We start from the raw sequence: 22,256 nt of genomic DNA on the forward strand, positions 1-22,256 counted from the left end.
CGTTGTGGTGAAGAAGGAGCTGAGCCGGAAGGCAAAGCTCTCAATTTACCGGTCGATCTACGTTCCCATCCTCACCTATGGTCATGAGCTTTGGGTCATGACCGAAAGGATAAGATCACGGGTACAAGCGGCCGAAATGAGTTTCATCCGCCGTGTGGCGGGGCTCTCCCTTAGAGATAGGGTGAGAAGCTCTGCCATCCGGGAGGAACTCAAAGTAAAGCCGCTGCTCCTTCACATCGAGAGGAGCCAGATGAGGTGGTTCGGGCATCTGGTCAGGATGCCACCCGAACGCCTCCCTGGGGAGGTGTTTAGGGCACGTCCAACCGGTAGGAGGCCACGGGGAAGACCCAGGACACGTTGGGAAGACTATGTCTCCCGGCTGGCCTGGGAACGCCTCGGGATCCCCCGGGAAGAGCTAGACGAAGTGGCTGGGGAGAGGGAAGTCTGGGTTTCCCTGCTTAGGCTGTTGCCCCCGCGACCCGACCTCGGATAAGCGGAAGATGATGGATGGATGATGGAGAATCTATCCCTATACGTTATCAAAAAAAAAGATTTGTCAAGTGTGCGTTCCCACGAATCCCAGACATGTCAACTATCTGGTGCTCCAGACATCATTCTACACAACAACTTGGAAAAGCACAGAGGTCTACAACTTCTTTGTGTGTGGCTGGTTTAAGAAAATTGGTAAAAAGACTCTCCCAGATAAATCATGCATCGTTTTTGCTCAGGTAAGGTTGCATTTCATGGTATTACTTTGTGTCTGCAACCATGTTTGAAACTGCCTAATTGTTTTTGCACAACCCATTTAAGAGTTGGGTGTTTTCCCCCTGGCTTTATTAAAATAAAACTATAGATGTCAACATTGTGTACGTCCTGAAATATTGATACATGATTGCTTCCTTTGGTAACAGCTTATCTTATTTAGGTTTTGCTCTAATTTTTATTTAGACTCGCCGAGTTGGTGGTTTACGTAACGCACGTAGCAAACATGCATTTTAAGAATTCCAAAACAAGTTTATATACAAATAATTTTAAGATATTACCTAAATATGAAATACGAAATGTTAAAAGTATATAAAACAAACCTTTAACAAAGTGATCACTGTAAACGTATGCGTTCTTCGACTGTTCTCCCTTGCACTGGAGTGCTTGCCACCATTCTCTTCTTCTTTCATATACTTTTGACATCTTTCACCCTATTTTATAACCTCTCAAAGAAATTTGAAAAAATGTTTATCCTTTTCGCAATTTGAACGGTTCTAACAGCCTAAATTAACACAATTATAGGGCATTTTTATTCGAGAAAGGCAAAGTGCTGGCCAGAACGCTATGGCAACAGACGCTCGCTGGCCCACCACTTCAAGCCTCACATAATAAATCAGCCAGGTGTGACGTCAGGTGAATACAACATATTTCTGAAAGCCCTGTGACTTCTGTTTAGCTTATGTAATTGGCTTGATCTGAGACTGTTACCTTACTTAAAACACTTTATATTGATTGGATTTGTTTATCCCAAGAAAAGCTACAACCCTTGATTAAATGCGCTAGATAATATATCGAAGCTGCTCATCTCCCCCCTTATCCAAACATGCTTCGTTTGAGACCCCTGAGCAATAACACATTGCTTCCCTAGATAAAGATAAACCATATCTCACTCTAATCTGAGGATGCCTGGGAAAAACACACAGGCAGACTCACAACCTAACCCAAACCTTTAATGTTTGTCATTTACATACAGTATATTAGTGTAAGGTTGCTCAGTTCCAATTGAATTAGAGCAGCGATGTCAAACATGCGGCCTGCGGGCCAAAGATGAGTTAGCTAAGTGTAAAATTGAGCTGCATTTTTAAATTAAAGAAACTGCTGTTCTAAATGTGTCCACTGGATGTCACAATACCAATTCTGTTGGGAAAGCAAATAGCTTATACCGGGGCGAGCAATACCAAGCAAAAGGTACACAGTAAAACGGGCTGCGACTCCTCCCCCTCGACACAACGTAAAACAATAAGGAGTAAAGTAAACAATACCCACTTAAAATGTTGTATGAGACACTGTACATTGATATAGTTATGTGAAAATGATTGTCTTCTGTGCAAATTTAAAAAAGTGAAGCGTGTGTGATTTACTGCAATCTGATGGTTAGCACTTAACAGTACTCCTCATCGTGGCACCCAAATTTCGATCTTGAGACCAAGACCACGCCTGAAATCTGGCCAACTGTACATCACCTTTGTAAGGGTAAAAAAAGGATACTCCCAAAGGAAGAAGCCCAAGAGTTTGGTCCCGGCCTGCCCTGTCCCCCACTACTGATTAGCAGTACTTAAAAAAGAGTAAAAAGTAAATAATGGGGGTTTAAAAGGAAACAAAATAGAAAAATATTACAAAAAGAATAAAAACAATGGGAATAACAAAATGCGGCTGCTAGACTTTTGACAAGAACAAGAAAGTTTGATCATATTACGCCTGTACTGGCTCACCTGCACTGGCTTCCTGTGCACTTAAGATGTGACTTTAAGGTTTTATTACTTACGTATAAAATACTACACGGTCTAGCTCCAGCCTATCTTGCCGATTGTATTGTACCGTATGTCCCGGCAAGAAATCTGCGTTCAAAAGACTCCGGCTTATTAGTGATTCCTAGAGCTCAAAAAAAGTCTGCGGGCTATAGAGCGTTTTCCGTTCGGGCTCCAGTACTCTGGAATGCCCTCCCGGTAACAGTTCGAGATGCTACCTCAGTAGAAGCATTTAAGTCTCATCTTAAAACTCATTTGTATACTCTAGCCTTTAAATAGACTTCCTTTTTAGACCAGTTGATCTGCCGCTTCTTTTCTTTCTCCTATGTCCCCCCCTCCCTTGTGGAGGGGGTCCGGTCCGATGACCATGGATGAAGTACTGACTGTCCAGAGTCGAGACCCAGGATGGACCGCTCGTCGGGACCCAGGATGGACCGCTCGCCTGTATCGGTTGGGGACATCTCTACGCTGCTGATCCGCTTCAGATGGTTTCCTGTGGACAGGACTCTCGCTGCTGTCTTGGAGCCACTATGGATTGAACTTTCACAGTATCATGTTGGACCCGCTCGACATCCATTGCTTTCGGTCCCCTAGAGGGGGGGGGTTGCCCACATCTGAGGTCCTCTCCAAGGTTTCTCATAGTCAGCATTGTCGCTGGCGTCCCACTGAATGTGAATTCTCCCTGCCCACTGGGTGTGAGTTTTCCTTGCCCTTTTGTGGGTTCTTCCGAGGATGTTGTAGTCGTAATGATTTGTGCAGTCCTTTGAGACATTTGTGATTTGGGGCTATATAAATAAACATTGATTGATTGATTGAATAACAATATAACAGTAAAATAAGAATATAACAAGACAAAGTAGGCAGTAGTGACCATGTTATGAAAACGTATTGCACTGTTAATGTTTTTAATCCCCTGTCATCCTTGTACTCCCCGCCCCCCGTCCCAGAGAGGAGTTGTACAGTCTAATGGCGTGTGGGACAAAGGAGTTCATGAGTCTATTAGTCCTGCACTTGGGATGAAGCAGTCTAGCACTGAACAGGCTCCTCTGGCTACTGATAACGCTATGCAGAGGGTGACTGGCATCATCCAGGATGCTCACTAGTTTGTCCAAAGTCCTCTTCTCTGCCACCGTCACCAGTGAGTCCAGTTTCATTCCGATTGTAGAACCGGCCCGCCTGATCAGTTTCTCAAGTCTGGAGCTGTCCTTCTTAGATGTACTGCCCCCCCAGCACACTACCATGTAGAACAGAACACTGGCAACCACAGACTGGTAGTACATCCACAGGAGTTTTCTACAAATGTTGAAGGAGTGCAGTCCCCTTAGGAAGTACAGCCTGCTCTGTCCTTTCTTGTACTGGTGGTCCGTGTTACCAGTCCAGTCCAGCTTATTGTCCACCCAAACCCCGAGGTACTTGAATGAGTCCATGGTCTGTACCTCAACTCCCTCGATCACAAAAGTTTGTGACCGTGGACTCGACCTCCCAAAGTCAATGACCAGCTCCTTGGTCTTTGACGGATTGAGCTGCAAGAGGTTCGTGTGGCACCACACAACAAAGTCCCTCACCAGGTTCCGAAACTCCTCCTCTCAGCCATCCCTGATGCACCCGACGATGGCTGTGTCATCCGCGTACTTCTGGATGTGACACAGCTCTGAGTTGTAGCAGAAGTCAGCGGTGTACAGGGTGAAGAGATAAGGGGCCAGCACCTAGCATTGGGACTAGTTCCACAGTAGTTTCTATCCTGTTTCTTACCTTATCTCATTGATCTCATCTCATACTGTATGTGTGCTTATGTGTGCGTACACATGAAAAACATAACAAATACATGAAAATAACAAGGAACAGAGTTGTACGTTTTAGAATTCACGGCCCTATGGAAAATGAACCAGCCGCCACTGATTATGATGCCTTCTCATTTTTGGCAAAGTATAAGACACTACTTTCTTAACAGTATAACTGTAATCAGGAATAAGTCTTCTAGTAACAATATTCAAATACTAACTGTGTTGGGTAAGACAGAATTTGCTGTTATTCTGAATCCAGTGAAACAGATTGGTGGGTTTAGCTGATGTGAAGACTTTCAGGTGTTTATATACGGTTATGCTTTAGTTGGCAGACACTTTTATCCAAAGCAACATACATGAAAAATACATTTAAAACAATCACTGTAAACATGATCATTTAAGGGAAGAATGTAATAGAAAATATTAATACAAAGTGTCAAGACAGAATAAACTCTCTGCTGTTGCAGCAACAGAAATACAGTCTATAAGCTATATAGATATCTAATGTATTCATACATTGTTTATGTAGGATATATGCATGTACATATAACCTAATCATATTGTTTCTTCAACTTAGAAATAGCTGACCGTTTTTTCCCCTTCTCTGGGATTATTATTCCCAGTTTTGATCTTGGACGTCTGGTTATTTATAGCATATAAGAATATTCTATTATTTTTAAGCAAACTATGAACACGCCAAAAAATGTGTCCTTTATCATAGTTACACGTATGACAAAAAAGCGTGTGAATATCAGTGGTATTCAGTGAGGTCAAATGAATTAAATGTGCTGACAGTTCATTGCTCCTGCCAAATGAATTGCCCTGAGTGGAGCGGATCAACACTCCAAGATGGCAGTAGCGCTCGATGCTGCGTCTACTTATAAGATGTCTATGGTTATAACGTTAGCAGTGAGTTTACAGCCTCACTGATTTAACTACACAGTAAATAAAAGTTATGTAACTCGGCCAATAAACGTTAGCTTACATTCAAAACTTACCCTTCTTTGTGCAACTTCAAATGTCGAACGAAGTTGGAAGTTGTTGTGTCACTGTCAGTAATCTTCGAACAAACCGCAGGCTTTGCATACGGCAATTCATTTTTTGTTGACCAAGTCATAGTTTTTATACCCGAACAAAACAATTTTTGGCATAGCTTTTCTTCACTGGCGTGTTGTTTGAGAGCTTTTTCGTTGGTTTTCCTGCAATTTGATTGGCTGAATGCTGTGTGACGAAAATAACGTGGTTGTAATTTGATTGGCTGTTGTTCTGACCGGTAGCGTGCACACTGTCATCGCACACGCTGACAGACACAGACAGATACGGAGCACTCCTGAATAACTTTTTCATCGTTGGGTTTTGGGGAAAGTAGCAAGTCATGTCAAGTCAAAAGGCTCAAGTTCAAGTCAAGTCACAAGTCATTGATATTGAAGTCTAAGTCGAGTCGCAAGTCTTTTTACATTTTGTCAAGTCGAGTCTAAAGTCATCAAATTCATGACTCGAGTCTGACTCGAGTCCAAGTCATGTGACTGGAGTCCACACCTCTGCTGATTAGCATGTAAGAGTAGGGCTGGGCGATAAATCGATATATAGAAAATGACTATATCGTGTTATTTGAGTATACATTCTCACGCAGTTGCTTTTAGCTGCTGGCATTACACTACAGGCTCTTCCCACTCATTGTGTCTCCTTCTCACAGAGACGTAAAACAAGCACACCTTCTTACATACGTCACATACTGTCACGTCATACGTCACATACGTATATGCCCTCGCGGAGCAGAGAGGTAGCAGCTTGGGTAACGCTAGCTGTGATGCTAACGGAACCGTGCGAGTGGTAATACGAGAGAAAGACGGTGCGAATCTGGTAACAAATGAAGTAAGATTTATTTCCCAAGAAAAGCTGCAGGGGGTCCATCGTCTGGCGGTGGTTTGGCTGTTACACTTTTATACAAAAAATGCACTTTAATCTAATGTTGTTTTGATATGTCATTTGAGTGACATCATGCACAAAAGTGAACTCATTGCTTGTTTTAAAATGTCTCTGACAATCTTGCACTTTCTGTTTTGGAAATGACATGAAAGTTTGTGCCACTGCTTAACAACAGTTTAATAAATACAGTTTTGGTCAATTGACTTAGTTGTGATGTCCTTTTCTGCATGAAAGTTTAAAATGAGGATATATTAATTCAGTATGAACAAGAATGTTTTAATGTAGACACATAGAATCATCATACTGCTGTGATTATATGCATTAAGTGTTAATTCAATGCTAAGGCAAAATATCGAATTATATATCGTGTATCGCGATATGGCCTGAAAATATCGAGATATTAAAAAAAGGCCATATCGCCCAACCCTATGTAAGAGCATCAAAACATTGGACAATCGGACATGCACACCCGAAAGCTGGGTGAATGCCAACCCAAGCCAACCCGCATAGACCTCTCTGCCCATCCAAAATCCTAACCTAATTTATAATGATAAAAGAAAATAAATGACTGATGAATAAGTAAACAGTTAACTGGAGATACTTTACATCAAAAAAATTGTCAACATTGTTTATATTTTTTTCTTTCTTTCCTTTTCCTTTTCTTATTTTTTCTTAAATTATGACATTCCATATAGCAGTAATAGCAAAGAATAACAATAAGCACATACAAGCAATGGTAAGAACAGAAACGTGAAAGTAACAGGTTAGATCAGTGGTCCGAAACGTCAACAAAGCCATACCGGACCAAAAATACAAAAAAATAATCTTTCTGGAGCCGCAAAAATGAAAAGCTGTATATAAAACTTATAATGAAGGCGACACATGAGGTAAGTTTCTATATTACCTATAATAGTCTACTATCAAAATGACTGTGTCGCTGGTTGAAGCAAATCTTCATTGACAGAAATTATGAAATGTAACATTTATTCTGCACATTTTTACAAAAAAAGAAAACATTAGTAAAACAGAAGCTACTCAGAAGGTGAGATAACTCCTGGAAATGACTGCCTTTTAACGGCCAAAGGTATAGATGCGTGTATCCAAGTTAAAGGAAACGGCAGGCTGTCTTCTTTTAATAGATTTATTACAATCCATGGCAAGCCAAGTAATGTTTGCTGTGGTCTGGAAAAACATGGCACACAAACAACTGAAATGCAGCCAATATTACACACAGATAATGTGTCATGAAACATGCAAAACAAAATTATATACAAAGAGGATAAAAGTATAGGATAATAAATGGGCTCAAATATACTTACAAATGAGGCATAATGATGCAATATGCACATACAGCTAGCCTAAATAGCACATTAGCATTGATTAACATGCCTGATTAGCACTCCAACGAGTCAATAACATCAACAAAGTGCACCTTTGTGCATTCACGCACAGTATAAAACATTTGATGGACAAAATGAGGCAAAGAAAGAATGGAAGATTTTACATGTAACCAAATTGTTACGTCACAGTCCACACTATGGTGAGTTCAAGAACCGCCGAAATTAGTAGGACAAACTGATATTCACCAAATACTCTCATCAGTGAACCATAAAAACAAACATATTTAACAGTGGGCTTTCTAACAATTGAGAAGGTTTGTGTCATGTTTGTCCTCCAACAAAAAAACATACTAAAACAAAACAAATATTTTCCCCACCATCTTTTTACATTTTTAATCTTTTTTTGAAAAATGCTCCAGGGAGCCACTAGGGCGGCACTAAAGAGCCGCATGCCGCTCGACAGCTGCGGTTTGCTGACCCCTTGTTTTGGTGAGAGCTCAATGTCACTGGCAATTTGAAACTCCTTAAGTCATTTTTTTTATTATGACTTAGAAAAGACAGCTCATGTAGAATATAAATTCATTCTGAAAGAAAAACAAAAAACATGAAGATACAGTATTAAGACTCAGAAGTGTGCTAACTTCTATGTTAACATGCTAATGATTTGTGCTAGCCTTTGTTATGATCCGATGTCCGGATCATACCCATATTCTTGTTTTTGTTCTATTTTGGTATCACTCTGTTGTTTAAAAGTCATTATTTCCTGTTTGCTTTGTCACCATGGTTGTATATTAGTTCCACCTGCTACTCTCGGTTCCCGCACTCCTGTTACTATTGATTGCTCCCTTATTTAAACTCGCCCCTTTTTGCTGTTCTGCCTGGGTTCCTAATTTGCCTTCGTGCAACAGTGACGACTGCTTTAGATGCCTTTGTTTATACCTAGCTCTCATGCTAGATGTTTTGTTTTACCTTTCCATGCCTTCGTGCCTAGTATTTATGTTTCCGTTTGTTTTCCTAGCATCCATGCTAGCGCTTTGTGTTTGCCTTTTCTGTTTAGCACCAGTGTTTTGTTTGTAGCCTGTTTTATTACTTTAATAAATACTTTATTTCTTACCTTTTGCTGTGTTCTTGCCCGACGCATCCTCGGAGGAACAAATCCGGCATCCTTATGCCACACAGTCTTCACAGCCTTTTTGCAAATGTATTTTGCATTAACCTAAACCATGGCTTTCGATACTTGGCATCATCTTAGAAGTACGCTAACTTAACTACATTATAATGCTAACATTAATCTGATCGTGTTTGGCTTTGGAAAATTTGGACTAACACACTTAGGTTACGCAATTGGAAACCATATCTCTTGAATAGGTGTGTGCAGTCAGAGAGGACCCTTCGTATCAAGCATGCCCCAGTCTCAATGCGCGAGGTACAACCCGGAAGTGGATCCCGTTCAATAAAAACATTGGCAACCACTGAAATGAAGAGGGGGCTGTTTATTTGCTGTTTGTAGTGCTATCTAAGTTTGTGCATGATGCTTTCTGCTTTTTAACATCAGGATAGCCATTAGAGATGTAATATTTGTAATCTGTGTCAATATAACAGTGGACATCAGGTACAACAAACACTGGGCTGTTGACTTGTAAGGAGCCACAAAAATGCCTTGTTTTGGTGCGAAATTATAGCTCAACCGGAAAAACGATACATTAATCCGCGCTGAAAGAAAATAAGTGACTTCCCTTCCCCCCAGTGTACAGGAGGCACACAGTATGACCAATAGTTGCATTAAAGAGTGTGCATGGACACTGGGACTTCAGATGTACGGTAGGTGTGAAAATATAAAATCATTATCAATTTGAGAAACTTGGTGCATTGAAACATAGTGTGAATGGGTTACATTCATTTTATCAAGAGTGGGCAGGGACAAGCGGTAGAAAAGGGATGGATGGATGGATTGTTCATAATTGTTTTATTACTCTGGGAGTGGGATGGGACAGGAGTGAAAATCCACACTCGTTTTGTCAAAACCAAGAGCGAAGGGTTTCTTTTCCAAGTTGCTTGTACCATAAAATAAGCCCCTGCTCTGTTTGCTTGGAGTCTGGTTATGGCCAGTATGTACAAACACAACCACAGATGTGTGTTCCTGTTTACACTGCACAAGAAGTAATTGAGGAAGTCTGGCTTTCTCCTTTGTTGGCTCTCAGCTTCTCAGCAGGAGCTGTGTTAGTACTTAGTAATCGCTCTCACATCTTCAGTCTTTGCTCTCTAAAACTCCCTCTCGATGCCTTTTTGTGCACCAAAGCTTTATCCCATCCTCTTTTCCCACTCCTTCCTTTTCCATCTGTGGCAAGAAAATATATCTATTTTTTATCTGGATGTCAGTCTCAGTAAAGCAGTACCTAACAGTCAGAACATGTTGGTCTCTTTCTATACCACAACATGAGAGCTCTGCTTTTTGGCTACTTTTGGCTTCATTCAGCACTACCAGTTTCAGAAGACAGCAAAGACCCCCGAGTGCATTAAATCAGTGTTTTTCAACCACTGTGCAATACAGTGAAATACAGTCAGGTGTGCCATGGGAGATTATGTACTATTTGGGTTAAAAAATATTTTTTGCAAACCAGTAGTTAGAATCCGTAAATAGTGTGCTGTTGTTGAGTGTCTGTACTGTCTAAAGCTCGGCAGAGTAACCGTGTAATACTCTTCCATATCAGTAGGTGGCTCGGGTAGCTAATTGCTTTGCAGATGTCAGGAACGATGACGATAGTATGTCATGATCCCAATATGCAGACGACAGTGGGTGGCAGTGTGAAGGTAAAAATGTGTCTATTGCTTAAACTACACATAAACAAAAAGCAAGTGCCGCTAAGAAAAGTCATTGAGGCTTAGGGACTGAGATGCAAAACGAAACTAAAACTAAACTGGCTGCAAAGAAAACAAAAATAGAATGCTGGACGACAGCAAAGACTTGGAGCATGTGGAGCAAAGACAGCGTCCGCAAAGTACTTTCGAACATGACATGACAATCAACAAAGAAGGATAGCGTCCGCACAACTTAAACATTCTTGAGTGCTAAAACAAAGCAGGTGCGGGGATTAGCGCTTAAAGGAAGACATGAAACTGCTACAGGAAAATACCAAAAAATCAGGAAAAAGCCAGTAAAATAGGAGCGCGAGACAAGAAATAAAACACTACACACAGGAAAACACCAACAAACACAAAATAAGTCACGGCGTGATGTGATAGGTCGTGACAGTGCACCTACTTTGAGACAAGAGCTATTGTGATGCATGGTTGTTTATGGTTTGAATTCATATCCAATTGCGACAACGACTTTTTACTGTCAGTATCGGCTGCTGAGTTTCATTTTTAAACGTTTTCTGCTGGTGGTGTGCCTCAGAATTTTTTCAATGAAAAAATTATGCCTTGGCTCCAAAAAGGTTGAAAAACACTGCATTAAATCATGCAAATAGTTTCATCCAATTGAAAGTTTAAACTCAAAGTGCAATGAGTCTTCAGCAGTATCTCACCTGGAACTGGCCGGTGTAGTCATCATCTGTGGTGCCCTCTCTGCCCTCCTTCAATGCAATGAGGGTGAAACCTCTGAAATAAGCAGGGCTGGTTGCCAAGAGGATCACTGTAGGGAGGAGAGAGTGTGTGTATTAACACCTCGCACACCGAGCAGTAAAGCGGCTTTACACTGACACGTCATGTTCATGCTGCAATGATGCAGGATCACCCTGGGTACAGGTGGAAAAGCAGCAGTGCAACGGAACACTTAAAAAAAAAGGAAGGACGGAGACTCAAATTTTGGTACTAAGGACAGCCTGTAAAAAGCGAGGAAACATGCTGTAAAAAAGCCAACAAATGTGAATGTCCCTCCCCATAGCGAGGTGTTAACATCAGCTAATCTATTGCCTCCACTAGGTGTAACAATCTGTTACAGCAGAACAGGTGGTTAACTGATTGCCTTACAGCAACATATTTTATGTTGGCTTTTAAGTGAGCTTATTTCTCCAGTTTCTTCCCACAGTCTGAAAACATGCATGTTTTGTTAAAGGGGAACTGCATTTTTTGGGGTATTTTGCGTATTCTCCTCAACCCTTAGTGTATGTGAGACAAGCACACATATGTTTTTCTTTATTTTTATGCGCTCTTACTCGTAAACAAACGCTTGCAAAAGTCAGATATCAATGGCGCTAATGGAAGTTGCTCTATTAAGCCTATAAAACGCTCTAAAAAAAAATTCAAAAGCTTCCATCATCATTGTATATACATGCTGTAAGTATTTACAGCATGCAGTGTTTCCCGCAGCACTTTGTTGATAAGGTGGTCGCCTTAACAACAAAGAGCCACCGTCTAAACTAAAGTCTTAACAGTACTCCTCATCGTGGCACCCAATTTCTTTTTGTTTTTTTGTCCTGTCCCGCTTCTCAGCAGCAAACAAGGACATTATGTTAAATGAAGAGTTTCTGTCTCTGATAAAGCATCATAAAGCCTACATGAACTCCATGGTGTTTAGGATGAATAGTCTCTCCTATTTATATTGTACTATTTTTCAGCTATAGTTACATTAATCATTAGTAATGTAGCCACCTAGTTTTGAATGGCAGGGTCCCTGCTATCACATATAACATTTACATAATAAAAATCAACTACAGGTATCACAAATGCTGTTATCAATCAATTAATCAATGTTCATTTATATAGCCCTAAATCACTAGTGTCTCAAAGGGCTGCAAAAACCACAACACAAACCACTAACTACATCCTCGGTAGGCCCACATAAGGGCAGGGAAAACTCACACCCAGTGGGACGTCGGTGACAATGATGACCCAGTGGGACGTCGGTGACAATGAGGACTATGAGAACCTTGGAGAGGACCACATATGTGGGCAACCCCCGTTATAAAATTAATCATGATGAGCTGAGCATATGTCAGCATGTGGCCCCACTTTCAACTCTTTTTTTTCCAAATGCTTATTTACAGTAAGTCATTCATTTGACTAAGTCATTATTTTGATATTGACTTACTAAGACAAAATAATGACATACGTAGTATCTCAGGTAACTAGGACTGTATTGTGTTTTGTTTTAACTTAACGTAAAAAATATCGAGATACTGTATATATCGTATATTGCCATTCAGCATACGGAGCGGAAAAAATTGTAGGCTACTTCACGCGACGAAGCTGGCCTACTTCACCACGGTCTGTAGTCTATTGCCCCCCAGCAATGACATGGAGACGTGATAGTGGTGATAGGCCAAATTACACTGTTCCTTACACCCAACCTACCCGTCCGTCCGCCAATTTTGTTTATTTTAACAATACAGCGGCGTATTAATATTTCTCAGACGCATCATAATGTTCACCTTTACCTGCTCAGTGGCCTTGTGGTTACAGTGTCTGCCTTGAGATTGGTAGGTTTTGAGTTCAAACCGCATTACCTCCCTTGCTTGGCACTCAGCATCAAGGCTTGGAATTGGGGGTTAAATCACCAAAATGATTCCGGAGCACGGTCACCGCTGCTGCTCACTGCTCACTCACCTCCCAAGGGGTGGAAAAAGAGGATGGGTCAAATGCAGAGGGTTCATTCACCACACCTAGTGTGTGTGTGACTATCAGTGGTATTTTAACTTTAACTTGTTCCTTCAACAACAGTAACGCTAGTGTGCATCATACATAAGCATCATGCAGCAGTATTACTCAGTGCAATACTACCGCAGATAAAAAAGAAAAGAAAAAAGGTGCCGCAAACTAGCGTTATTTTATTTATTTCTCGTCATTTTTGGACATTGTTTGGATGTTAAAGTTGACCAAATTCTCCGTTTATGGACACATCCTTCTACTATGCAGGTGAGAGGCATGATTTATAATACATAATTAAATTTTACCAACTTGGAGGCACTAAAAATAGTTTGTCTGTGCTAGCGCTTATAATAACAATATTGCTAATACTTGCTTAATATTCAGGTCACCACATAGAGTATTAGCCAGTAATAGAGTATTACTGGCACATTTTGGAAGTTTTTTAGAGAGCTTTATGAGCGGAGTAGTGTACTCCTTATCAGCTGCATTATGAGCCACCTAGTACATGCCATTCTTTTTCGACCGCTTGTACCTCTCGTGGTAACAGGGAAGCTGGAGCCCATCCCACCTGCACTCAGGCGGAATGCAGGGTATACCCTGGACAAGTCCCCATCTTATCGCACAACCATATATTAAAAATTTGGAACACATTAAAAAAAGAAAGCCATATATGTTTTTGTCTTTAGTAGGGATTGCGAATTAGAGGCATATTTTTTTCAAAGTGCAGTTCTCCCTTAATTGAAGACTCTGAATTTTCCCTAAAGGGGAACATTATCACCAGACTTATGTAAGTGTCAATATATACCTTGATGTTGCAGAAAAAAGACCATATGTTTTTTAACCGATTTCCGAACTCTAAAAGGGTGAATTTGGCGATTTAAATGCCTTTCAATTGTTCGCTGTCGGAGCGAAGAACTTTCACCCGTGACGTTACAATGGGAACCAATCCACCATTTTCTCAAACACATTACACACAGAACTCAAATCAGCTCTGTTATTTTCCGTTTTTTCGACTTTTTTCCGTACCTTGGAGACATCATTCCTCGTCGGTGTGTTGTCGGAGGGTGTAACAACACGACTAGGGAAGCATGCAGTGCTAATTGATGCTAGCATGGCAGAAATGGCGAGAATGTGTGGATATCCTGCGACACTCAAAGCAGATGCATTTCCAACGATAAAGTCAACGAAATCACAAAGGTGAGTTTTGTTGATGTTATTGACTTATGTGCTAATCAGACATATTTGGTCACGGCATGACTGCCAGCTAATCGATGCTAACATGCTATTTAGGCTAGCTGTATGTACATTTGTAGTTATATTTGCATCCAGCCTTTCCCTCCACCCACATTTAATGCCAAACAAACACTTACCAATCAACGGATTTAAATTGCTCCAGTGGTCGAAAGATGCAAACATTGGTTAGAAGGCAATCGCTGAATAGTTTCAATAGCTATTCGCTCAATAGCTTCCGTTTCTTCTTCAATTATGTTTCGCTATCTGCCTTCACACTCCAACCATCCGTTTCAATACATGCGTAATCTGTTGAATCGCTTAAACCGCTGAAATCCGAGGTTGAATCTGAGCTAATGTCGCTATATCTTGCTGTTCTATCCACCATGTATGTTTGTATTGGCATCACTATGTTACGTCACAGGAAAATTGACGGGTGGATTTACAGACAGCGAAAATTAGGCACTTTAAAGCCTTTTTTCGGGATATTCCATGATGGGTAAAATTTTGAAAAAAACTTCGAAAAATAAAATAAGCCACTGGGAACTGATTTTTATTGGTTTTAACCCTTCTGAAATTGTGATAATGTTCCCCTCTAAGTGTCAGCATGGAGGGTTGTTTGTAAGGGTCTCCTGATAGGATATCAACAGGGATCAATGTACATATTTTAATTATTTTGTAGTGTGGAATGTTTGAAAAGGCTTGATAACCTTGTGACAGATTTATGCTTTGGATGTGGAGTGTTAATTATTTGGTTTTTGGCAACACCTAGTGGTAACAATAAATCATTAAATTACACATGTAGCCATAAATTGAATGATGCAGACATGTTTGTTACTGGATATTTTCTAATACACTTCTACCTTGGAGACTTTGTATGTGTAAGTAAAATGCAACCATAATCATTTGATCCTTGTTTACATTGAAATGTGCTGTTTTAGACTGCAATATTGTTAAAGTTAAAGTTAAGTACCAATGATTGTCACACACACACTAGGTGTGGTGAAAATTCTTTTCTCTGCATTTGATCCATCCCCTTGATCACCCACTGGGAAGTGAGGGGAGCAGTGGGCAGCAGCGGTGCCGCGCCCGGGAATCATTTATTGTGATTTAACCCCCAATTCCAACCCTTGATGCTGAGTGCCAAGCATGGAGGTACTGGGTCCCATTTTTATAGTCTTTGGTATGACTCCACCGGGATTTGAACTCACAACCTACCGATCTCAGGGCGGACGCTCTAACCACTAGGTCACTGAGTAGGTTGTTGAATTAAGGACACTTAATACGTATGTCTAGCTGGTGCGCTATTATGTGCTTTGCTGTTGTTTAGCTGTGGCTTATAGTAGCCCATAACCTACCATGTTTGCATTTTGTAAATGACTTCCCTAAAATGCAAGCAAAGACCAACCTTGTGTGCTTATTGGAGGACATTTAGATATTAACTGGCTTTGAACAAATAAACACGCCAAAGGATTGTTTGTATCAGGGCTTACATTGGAGATTTTAGATGCAAGCCGAAATCACCCAACACTTGTTTTTTTGTACTTGTTGTTGTTGTTTTTTGCTGATATCAGACCGATATCCGGTATCATTTGTTTTTCAGGACACCCCTGGCTGTTTGTATATGCCCTGTAACTCATTTCCACCAGTCCATGGTGTACCCTGCCTCTTTCCCAAAGATAGTCTGTGTGTGAGTCTGCGTGCGTGCGTGTGTGTGTGTCAGTGTGTGTGTTAGGGCGTGCGCACGTACGTGCGTGGGTGTGTGTGTGTGTGTGTGTGTGCGTGCGTGCGTGCGTGCGTGTGTGTGTGTGTGTGTCCACTTGGTGGGAGGAAGTGAGGAAGTGAATATACTGTAGGTCAGACATTAGAACATTAAGAAGTCTAACTATCTGTGTTCCTGCAGAAGCCTGCAGGGTGTATGAGTGTCTTAAGGAATTTTGGCATCAATAATTCCAACACATTAAATTCAAGAAAATGACTGACTAATTACCAACAAGTAACCACTTGTTGGATTTGAAACAGAATATGCAAGTGATATGCTGTGATGCCGGTAACGCGTTACTTAGTAAGTAAAGTGAAAAATATGAGACGGCTAAAAGAAAAACACAGTTTTTAATAAAACTATTCAAGGTGTGCAAAATTCTCTCAGTGACACCGAACGTAGACCTGTGCTCTACATTAGGGGACGATGTAGCGGTTACGTGGAGAGTGACACGTTTCGTCACAAATATGTGAGTATTAAGGTGCTTAAAACTGATAAACTTTATTAAATGTTGATTAATATCCCTATCAATTACAGTAAAAGCAGTGGAATAAGTGATACTCATTGTGTGGTGCAGCTCGCAGCGTAATATCTAACAACATACTCAATTATCACCGTATTTTCTGGACCATAAGGTGCACCCGATTATAAGGCGAACTGGCGATGAGCTGGTCTATTCATACAAAAGGCGCATTGGAGTCATGTAGTGACTTTTTTTCTAATTTGAAAACATTTTCTTGTCGTGTACGTAACATGTAATGATGGTTCCTTGGTCAAAATGTTCCATAGTTTATGTTTTACAGACCATCTTCAAGTCGCTTTCTGACAGTTGTTTCCGGATGCGCCGTTTTGTGGGCGGTCTTATTTACCTAGCTCACCTTCAGCAGCGTCTTCTCCCCGCCATCTTTGTTGTAGCGGTGTATGTAGCGTGTAAGGATGGGAGTGGAAGAAGTGTCAAAAGATGGAGCTAACTGTTTTAATGACATTCAGACTTTACTTCAATCAATGACAGAGCAGCATCTTCTCATCCGTGACTCACTAGTGCAACAACAACGCCAGAAATGTGTCCCGTGAAAAACCGTCTGACCAGAACTCTCTAATAAGTAAAGTTCTGTGGGTAAATTATGTAAACTCACTACAGCGGTAGTTTTTAGCGCTTCCATAGCGAGATATAAGTTAGAACTTTACGCTACTTTATATTAGAAATGGCAACAGTAGAGGGTGATTGTCACATAACAAAAAGATAGTGAAAAAAAGAAGCTTATCAACTACGGTATTGTCACGGACTACAGTGGCGGACTTCCGCAAATTGTCAGGACTCATGCAGATCTCAAATACTCATCAGCAGGTACCAGAAGGTAAGAAAAGTTGGTTTTGCATAATATCGTGTAAAAAAAAACGCCAGATAATATTTCTGCAAATGGGTGCCATTTTGCGGAACTTATATACACACCGTAGTAATATCTGTATCTCTGACTACGGTACCCGTAATGGGCCAACAATCCATCAAGCGGTGCGGCTTCAAAGTCATATTAAAACATTTTTGAGATATATTTGAGCGCCGTGTAATGTTCTTTCTTTTCATTGGAAGATTTAAAGTTTTGGTGTTGTTTACTGGCGTCATATTGCAGTCTACATGTATCTCTTATGTGTGACCACTATCTTACTGGTCACACTTATCATTACATTATGTACCAAATAAAATTGCTTTGAGGTCGGTAAGCACAACCAGAATTATTCTGTACATTAGGCGCACCGGGTTATAAGGCGCACAGTCGATTTTAGAGAAAATGAAAGGATTTTAAGTCCGCCTTACAATCAAAAAAATATGGTATGTTGTTTACCGGTATTTAGTATGTGCCGATCAAATCCTAATGACTACGTTTGCCTTGGGCAGCCAAACACGCCTCAGATCGGATCAGAAATATTCTATGACAGATTTGCGATTTCATTTCAAATATATGTCATTGAGTCTGCTTGTAAATAGTTGTGTTTGGCGACACTATTACTTCTATGTAGTTACAGGTACAGGTAGTTCTACTTATTAATACTGTATTATTACTATTACTGTACTTTCTTTGGCAACAATATTTGTGTCTACGGAGAGTACATATGTTGATGTTAACACTAGTTATTGTAAAAATAAAAAACATATTTTGATGCAGGCATTAATGGAAAAAAACACTCACAGAGTTGAAATTATTCCTTGACAGTTTGGTCTATCAGTTCAAAAATGCCATCGGCACCCCTGATGTGTTACATACTCAGCAGCAAGCAACACAAATGTAAAAAAAACTATGAGAGTGCAAAAAGATATGGGCATTTTCTCGCCAAAACAAAAAGCCAATATTAAACGACTCTTATTATGCATAACCAACATTTTTTACCTGTTGGTACCTGGTTTGGTGTATTTGAGATCCCCATATGTCTGAACATTTGAAATCAAACCATGAAGGCGCAAGGGGATATTGATTAAAAAAAAATCTTGCCTTCTTCCAAATTTGATCCAAACAAGCCATTTGGAATTTGAATTTTGACAGTGAGTAGACTGATGAACATTGTCACATAATTTATTCAGAAAGTATAAAAAACGACAAATAAAGTTATGATGCTACAAACAGAAACATGTAAGTGTAAAAAAAATTAAAAAACGACAACATTATGATTTGTACATTTTCAGAATGTGTTTGTTCTATATTTAAACAAAGAAAAAAATCAGAATGTCACAGCCCCGGCGCATTCCAATGCGCACACTGATGAGCGCACCCCCAGGAGCGCGCCAAGCACATGTCAGTCTGGCAGCAGCAAGTGGCTGCAATCAATCACCAGCAATCAGCGCACTAGCGGCTGATCAGAGGACCGCCTTCATAAGCCTGCACAACCTGCTATCCTGCGCCAGAACGTAGCTACCTGTCCTGTACGGTAGCCAAACTAGTCTAGCTCTATGCAAGTCTTTCTTTCTGTACTTCTCTCCTCCGTGTTATTGGCTCGTGTTTCTTGTTGATCCAGTAGCCTCCCTCCGTCTCCGCGTTACGAGCTGTGCGTCTCATTTTCCCCCGTGTTCCCTCGGCTTCCCTGACTGCCTCTTGGATCTCAACCTACCGCTTGGACATGGACATTCTTCGCCTCGCTATAGCCCCTGACTTTCTGCCTGCTCATGGACCTCCGAGCTCTGCCTTGTCCATCTGGATCCTCTGCCTCTTACTGAACACTACTGGTAACACCCTACAACTAATCCTCACATAGAGTCTCACAAAATAAGCCCCTGCTGTCTGTGCCGTCCGTACTTGCCAACCTTGAGACCTCCAAATTCGGGAGATGGGGTCGGGGGAGTGGATGTTAGCGGGGGGTGTATATTGTAGCGTCCCGGAAGAGTTAGTGCTGCAAGGGGTTATAGGTATTTGTTCTGTTGTGTTTATGTTGTGTTACGGTGCGTAAGTTCTCCCGAAATGTGTTTGTCATTCTTGTTTGGTGTGGGTTCACAGTCTGACACATATTTGTAACAGTGTTAAAGTTGTTTATACGGCCACCCTCAGTGTGACCTTGCATTCACTTATGTGAGTGTACAAGCTGCATATATTGTTGCTGGGCCGGCACACTGTTTGTATGGAGGAAAAGCGGGCTTAACAACAAGTTGAAGAGGACGCTAAAGGCAGTGCCTTTAAGGCACGTCCTTAATATTGTTGTCCCGGTAGGAATCGGGAAAAATTCGGGAGAATGGTTGCCCCGGGAGATGTTCGGGAGGGGCACTCAAATTCGGGAGTCTCCTGGGAAAATCGGGAGGGTTTGCAAGTATGGTGCCGTCTCCTCTCCCTGTACACAACACTGAATTTGTCTTTATTTTTAAGTTATCGTGCCATGATTTCCCCAGTGCTGCCCACTTGGTAGTAGATTTTTCTCCATGTGGCCCCCGATCTAAAATGAGTTTGATACCCATGTGTTAACGGTTGGTGGAAAACACAATGTAACTAATAATGCAACTTGTAATCTAATGTAGTTACTTTTTAAAGTAGTAATCAGTAAAAGTAAGTGTTGCAACCTTAGTGATATGTTGAGTAGAACAAAATGAAGGTGTCTAAATGTATAACATTGAATTTAAAGTGTTATGGTGCTATCAAATCGTGACATCACAATATTCCATCCATCCATCCATTTACTACCGCTTGTCCCGTTGAGTTGAGTGCTTCTCAAATGGTTTATCTTCAGGAAGAAAAACATTTTTCCATATCATCAAGTCGTGAGCCAAATTTTTAAATCATTCAAGTTTATTTCACAGAAAAATAGCACAGTAGACTTGTCTTGTTAATCGCTGTGACTTTGACTAAAATAATCGTTTTTGTCAACAGAAAAATGGCTACAGCTAAAGCATCTGGTTTTGTTTCCAGAAAAAATAGTAACATTTCTGTATTTGTTTTCAGAAAGATGGCTGAAAATATCGGGTTTTGTTGCCCCATTTAGATTTTTTTTTAAATATATTTCCATGTCTGTGCTGAGTCCTCCTCCTCCTAAAATACACACTAATAGTCACTAGAAAAGTGGCAAAAAATATCTGGTTTTGTTGCCACAATTTGATTTTTTTCTCCCTAAACTTTTTTTTTTCCATGCACACATCTGACTGCGACTCACTGAAAATGACACACAATCCACTTTTATGTCACGACCCACCAGTTGGGAACCACTGGTCAACTGTATAACAGTTACTGTAATATTTCCATGTCTGTCCAGAGTGTTTGACCACTTTGCAAAAATGAAAAGGAGACGTTACAGTTTACTTCTCAGAAAATGATTCCCTGAACAGACACACAAGAGTTGTTCATTTATTCTACTACTGTGGCTTTATTGTCTTGTGTATATTTTATAGTTTTGTGTATCTGAAATAGGATTAGCCACATTGCCATAAATGGAAATTAAATAATGTGAAAGAACCCAGAGATGTAGGGGTGCTTTATTTTTTTTTACCTTTGTAGATGTTAAATTTGCAGATGATTACTGCAATAAATCTTTCAAAAAGATTAATTGCTCTTCCTTTTTGCTTTTACCAGTTGCAGTTTAGAAGTCTGGAGTAAAAAAGTGCACAAGTAGGTCAAATGCATTAGTTAATTTCAGGTGGTTAATCAAAGATCCATACAACATAATCTGATATGATTTCATGGTTTAAAGCACTATTTATGTATTGTGTATGATAAATAAGTTCTGAAAATGTTTTTGCTTGCGCTTTGCACGCTCACGTGAATTATTTGTGCCCCAGGTGTGCCCCAGTACAGTATTAGGTCTAGTGACGCCCCTGCACCAACGTGCAATTTTTCCTCTTATCAAAACTTCAGTAAGTACTTAGCAGTACTTGCCTTGTCTAATAAGCACACAAAAAACGAACTCTACCTCTGTAAGTGTTGCCAGGCTGGTAGGTTTCAGGATCCCCCTCCACTCTGAGACGGAACTCATGGTGTCCTTCCCGCCGGGTCCCGTGTGTCTGAGCCCGGAGGATCCGTCCGCAGTAGCCGTCCGATCTCCCACCGGTGGGCTCTTCCACGAAAGCGGTCGCGTCGCACACAAAACTCGACAGCATATAATAATGCAAAATCAGCAGCAGCAGCGTTCCCATCTCGGTTCCGGAAGCCCGTAAGTCTTCTAATCAACGGTGGGGGGGGTGAGGGGGAGACTTTCAGCTGCTTATTTTGCAAGAACTCACTCACAGCGGCGACCCTCAGCAGCGTGTCCGTCAGAAGTGGAGCTGATAGCGCCATTGACTGGGAGCGCACTTTGGTGGAGGAGAGAGATAAACAGAGAGAGGGAGAGAGAGGGGGGGGGGGGGTGTACTAGTGAAAGGAGCTACTGCAGATCCCAGATCAGCGAAGCAGCCTTTAACTGACAATAAATGAGTGCACACCCTCGTCTGTTTGGCTTAGAGAGGGAGGGAAGATCTTTAAACTCTTCCATATCCAACACACACACACACACACACACCCATTCTGGTATTTGTGAGTTTCTAGAGACCTCCGAAAAATGCCCTACCTCTTTAGGACCACCCTTTGTGGATATATAAAGATTTGTATTTACGACATTAATAATACAGTATATACAGTGGGGCAAAAAAGTATTTAGTCAGCCA

The 22,256-nt window shown here is 40.9% G+C and overlaps 1 protein-coding gene across 2 annotated transcripts in view; it reads right to left on the reverse strand.

Moving 5' to 3' along the window:
- Positions 1 to 21,942, reverse strand: part of spon1b (spondin 1b) — a 189,815-nt gene extending 167,873 nt beyond the window's left edge. Inside the window, exons 1-2 of one of the 2 annotated variants that reach the window (XM_061917389.1) lie at positions 21,527 to 21,942; positions 11,094 to 11,200 (exon numbers count right to left, since the gene is read on the reverse strand). In XM_061917389.1, the coding sequence (XP_061773373.1) occupies positions 11,094 to 11,200; positions 21,527 to 21,749 (330 nt within the window). In that variant the 5' untranslated portion in view covers positions 21,750 to 21,942. The remainder of the gene's footprint in view (positions 1 to 11,093; positions 11,201 to 21,526) is intronic. The other variant, XM_061917388.1, reaches the window with a different exon arrangement.
- Positions 21,943 to 22,256: the final 314 nt, after the last annotated feature.

Source organism: Nerophis ophidion, linkage group LG12 (assembly GCF_033978795.1).
Source record: "Nerophis ophidion isolate RoL-2023_Sa linkage group LG12, RoL_Noph_v1.0, whole genome shotgun sequence".
Classification (NCBI taxonomy): Eukaryota; Metazoa; Chordata; class Actinopteri; order Syngnathiformes; family Syngnathidae; genus Nerophis; species Nerophis ophidion.